Source organism: Gymnodraco acuticeps, unplaced genomic scaffold (genome assembly GCF_902827175.1).
Source record: "Gymnodraco acuticeps unplaced genomic scaffold, fGymAcu1.1, whole genome shotgun sequence".
NCBI lineage: Eukaryota > Metazoa > Chordata > Actinopteri > Perciformes > Bathydraconidae > Gymnodraco > Gymnodraco acuticeps.
In genome coordinates, this window is record NW_022991451.1 from 1,521,080 (window position 1) to 1,525,066 (window position 3,987).

The 3,987-nt window shown below is 44.5% G+C and overlaps 1 protein-coding gene across 1 annotated transcript in view; it reads left to right on the forward strand.

Moving 5' to 3' along the window:
• LOC117532916 overlaps positions 1 to 2,856 on the forward strand; it is a 26,307-nt gene extending 23,451 nt beyond the window's left edge. Inside the window, exon 3 of the mRNA XM_034196520.1 lies at positions 2,445 to 2,856. Coding sequence (XP_034052411.1) covers positions 2,445 to 2,466 — 22 coding nt within the window. The 3' untranslated portion in view covers positions 2,467 to 2,856. The remainder of the gene's footprint in view (positions 1 to 2,444) is intronic.
• Positions 2,857 to 3,987: the final 1,131 nt, after the last annotated feature.

Below are 3,987 nucleotides of genomic sequence, written 5' to 3' on the forward strand. Positions count from 1 at the left end.
ATTTTATGATCCACCATATTTATCCTGATGGCTTGAATAGCAAACAGATGTTTGTTATCAAGAGAAGAGCAGAGACCTTCAGGTTTATAGGTAACAATGTCAGACATGTGGTCTTCAGGGCCCAAGAGTTCAAAACTTTTAATCCCTATCTGATCAGATCAGATTTATCTTTTGGGGAGTTCAAAACCAAAAAACAGGATTAGGATCACTTTGATATCCGATCAGATCAGGAAATCCAATCCAAGCTTTAATCTGGATCAAATCTTCAAAACGGGTAGTTCAAACCGACAACACAGGATTGGGATTAATTTGATCCCAAAAAACTGGATTATCCTGATCCCACCAGAGGGGTGGATTTCCAGTGGATTACCAGAGCAAAATGTACTGTAGAATTTATTTTAAAATATGTTTCAATTTAAATTAGATGGCAAAGTTTGTTAACTGAAATAATACACCATTTTTAGCCTTCATGGGAAATACATTTTATTTTTCCATTTTTTGCTCACGTTTGTGGTGGCCTATTTTGTTTTCAACCAAATGTTGATGACATAAATGTTTATGCTCATAAAAGTATCACAACAAAGATTGTCAATCACAAATGTAATTTAGATTAAATTCAAAATATCTTCAACAAAAAAAAGTCCATCATCTGTCATCACCTTTCAAAAGTAATTGCAGACAATAGCATCTCGCCTTGCACCACCACTCAGTCTCTCATTTAGAGGGAAATCCATAGGTGGGCCTAGATCATCAGCAGGTGCGAGGGGCTCTGGGGGATCATCGATGTCAGCGAGGGGGACTCTGCGATGGACAGCGATATTGTGTAGCACAATACAAGCCAGTGTTATTTGGCATGCTCCTTGGGGTTCCACTCTCAGATAGTTGAGGCGTGCAAAACGCCTCTTCAGTACTCCATTCAAGCGCTCAATGGCACACCTTGTTCTTCCATGGGCATTGTTGTAGCGCATCTGTGAAGGAGTGTTGGCCGTGGGAAAAGGTGTCATCACCCATGGTAGGAGTGGGTAGGCACTGTCGGCTAATATAGCTCCATCCGGCCTGTTGGTTTGTAATTCAGTGAACAACCGGCTCTCTCTGAAGATACGTGCATCGTGGACTGACCCAGGCCATCTCGCAACACAGTTGGTGATGGCAAGGTCAGCATCTCCCACAAGTTGCACATTGATGCTGTGCCTCCCTTTCCTGTTGACATATTCCCACTCCCTCTGACGAGGTGCTTGAATGGGTGCAGTCGATCACCCCAATGGTGTTGAGCATGTCTCCCAGAAGAAAAAACTTCTGCTTCACTTTGGCAATCTGGCCATCAGTGGGAAAAGTCACAAAGTGATCCAGCAGGCGAGCCAGTGCATCAGACACAGCTGTCACCACTTCACCCACTGTTGTCCTGTGGACTCCCATGCTGTCAGCTATGACCTCATAGAATGTTCCACATGCGTAAAAGCGCAGGGCAATGAGGACCTGTTCCTCTACAGTCAGAGCATGACTCCGCAAGGTTCTGCACTGCAGTTGTGGCCTGACCAGATCAGCAATGTAGTTGATGTCATCAAGTCCAAATCGAAAACGATTGTACAGTTCTTCTGTTGTGTACTGTTGGAGAGGTTTGGGGCGCTCGGTGTGGACCCTTTGGCGGTAACCTCTCCTTCCAGCATGGAAGATGTGAACAATCCCTGCCATGACTGTGTTCTGACTGTTGTTTCAGTCAGTAGGCCTACATCAGTCTCTGAATAACAACTAATTGCAAATACACACCTGGAATGAATGTCCAGATTGGTTAGGGCCTGTGGTTAATTATGTAATTAATAGCAAGGCCAGACCTATAAAACTAATTGCTGACCTGACCAAACCATTGAGTTGGAAATATGGACAAAAAGGGGCCTAATTTTACATCTGCTGAGACCCATGCACTGCTGCTGGGTGTAAGGAACAATTATGACTCCATAGTTGGTAGCTTTAACAGAGAGGGTGGAGCGACTAAAGTAAAGAGCGGAATATGGATGGAAGTTACAGACAATGTGAATGCCACAGGATCTGGACACAAGAGGACGGTGGACCAAGTGAGGTTGAGGTGGAAGAATTTGAAGCAGCAAGCTACCAAAGACCACAGCCAGGCTAAAAACCCACAGATGGGTAACAAACCACATAAAAGGGGACAATACACAGATGTGGTACTTGATATCATTGGTGGTCAGCAGTCACAATCTTTACATGGAATACCAAACGTTGTACTGGATGGTGAGTCGCAAGTATGTGTGATTTTATCCTTGTTCCTATAGAACTACAATTATTATCTTGTATAATTGTTATTTTCATAGTACTACAATGGCTATATGTCTTACATATCATCCTAGTACTACAATTTTCCAGGTTGCATGCTTGTGATCATCTTATTAAGGGGTATAAAGTATATTGATAAACTTTCATTTCAGGTCGTCAATGCACCTGATGTGACACACACCATTGAAGATGAGGTCCTCCTGACCCATGTGGATCCAGAAGCTGGACCTTCAGCCAGGCCTGATGACACACTGCAAGAACCACCTCTAAAGAGAAAATGCAAGCGCACCAGAAAACCAGAGCAGAGGGATGATGCCTACGAGACTCTGTTGAGCCGTGAAACGGAGAGGGCAGAGATGCAGATCCGTCTGGCCGAAGAACAAATACAGCTGTGCCGGGTTCAGCAAACTGAAACCTCACTGAGAATTCAGCTCCTCAAAGCACGCCTGGATGATCCAGCTGCCTTTGAATGAATGCTTTATTGTTGTTACCCTAGTGCAGGGGTGCCCAACCAGTCGATCGCGATCGACCGGTCGATCGCGGGGAGATTCCCAGTCGATCGCGAGATGTGTCTAAAAATAGAACAACAATATTCTGTTTTATCGTTAATGTCCTGTAACATAATCTTCCTGTGCCAGAATAATGCACTTGAACGCATCAAAGCTTTGTGATTGGCCGGCGTGACCCCATGTGTCGGGGCGTGGCTGGTGAGCAGTGTGGGCAGTGTGCACTAGTTCGCTAACGTTGTCCGTGTCAACTAGTGATGGGAATTCCGGCTCGGCTCACCAAGAAGAGCCGGCTCTTTCGGCTCCCAAACGGCTCTTCAGTTTACCACTTATTATACCTTTTAATTAAATCAAATGTAGCCCTGTTTTGACTAATGATTTATATGTGTACACATATATCACTTAAATTATTCAATACATCCTTTGTACTGAAGTATTCAAAAGTAAAAATTACATGTTTAATATAAATGATTTGCTGTGGCCAATTGTTTTCATTGCATTTACAAACCCGTGCAACTCTCTGATACCACCCAATGAATGCATTGACTTGCTTGTAGAACCACGCTACACAAAACAGATAGCAACACCTATAAAAACTATTTTAAAAAAGGGGCTACTGTATCGACCTATATAAATATAGTTATTTTTTCAAAATACCAAAACGATCCTGCATTTTAGCCATGCCTCATTTCGCTCTATTTGCTCTTTCCAGCGCTGTTTTTGCAGGGGGCTGATTCTGTGAGCTGCAGCTGACCACGCCCCCCTGCAGGAGAGGGGAGCGTGCTCTGAGATCAGCTGCTGGGCTGTCAGAAGACGGGGAGAAAAAGAGATCTCCGTCCTCCGTGTTTTATTCTTATAGAAGTAAGAAGAGAAGTAATGGGGCAGAAACCCTCCTTTTTACGCAGCGGTCCAGACATAGACATCAAACGGCGACACATATTCAGTTGCCAGTTACTTTGGCATTAGGGCAGGGATATCTAGATACTTTCCAAGCAGAGGCGGATTTAGGATTGTAGGAGATCCGGGGCTTAGCCCAGGAGTCGTTGGGTTGGGGGGGGGGGGGTGCAGGGGTACAGTGCTATTTTTTATAAGTGGGGGGTGGACCAAACATCCTATAGGGGGGTCGTCGCCTCCTCTCGGGGGGGCATGCTCCCCCGGGAAGATTTTTTTTTAAATATTGAAGTTGAAA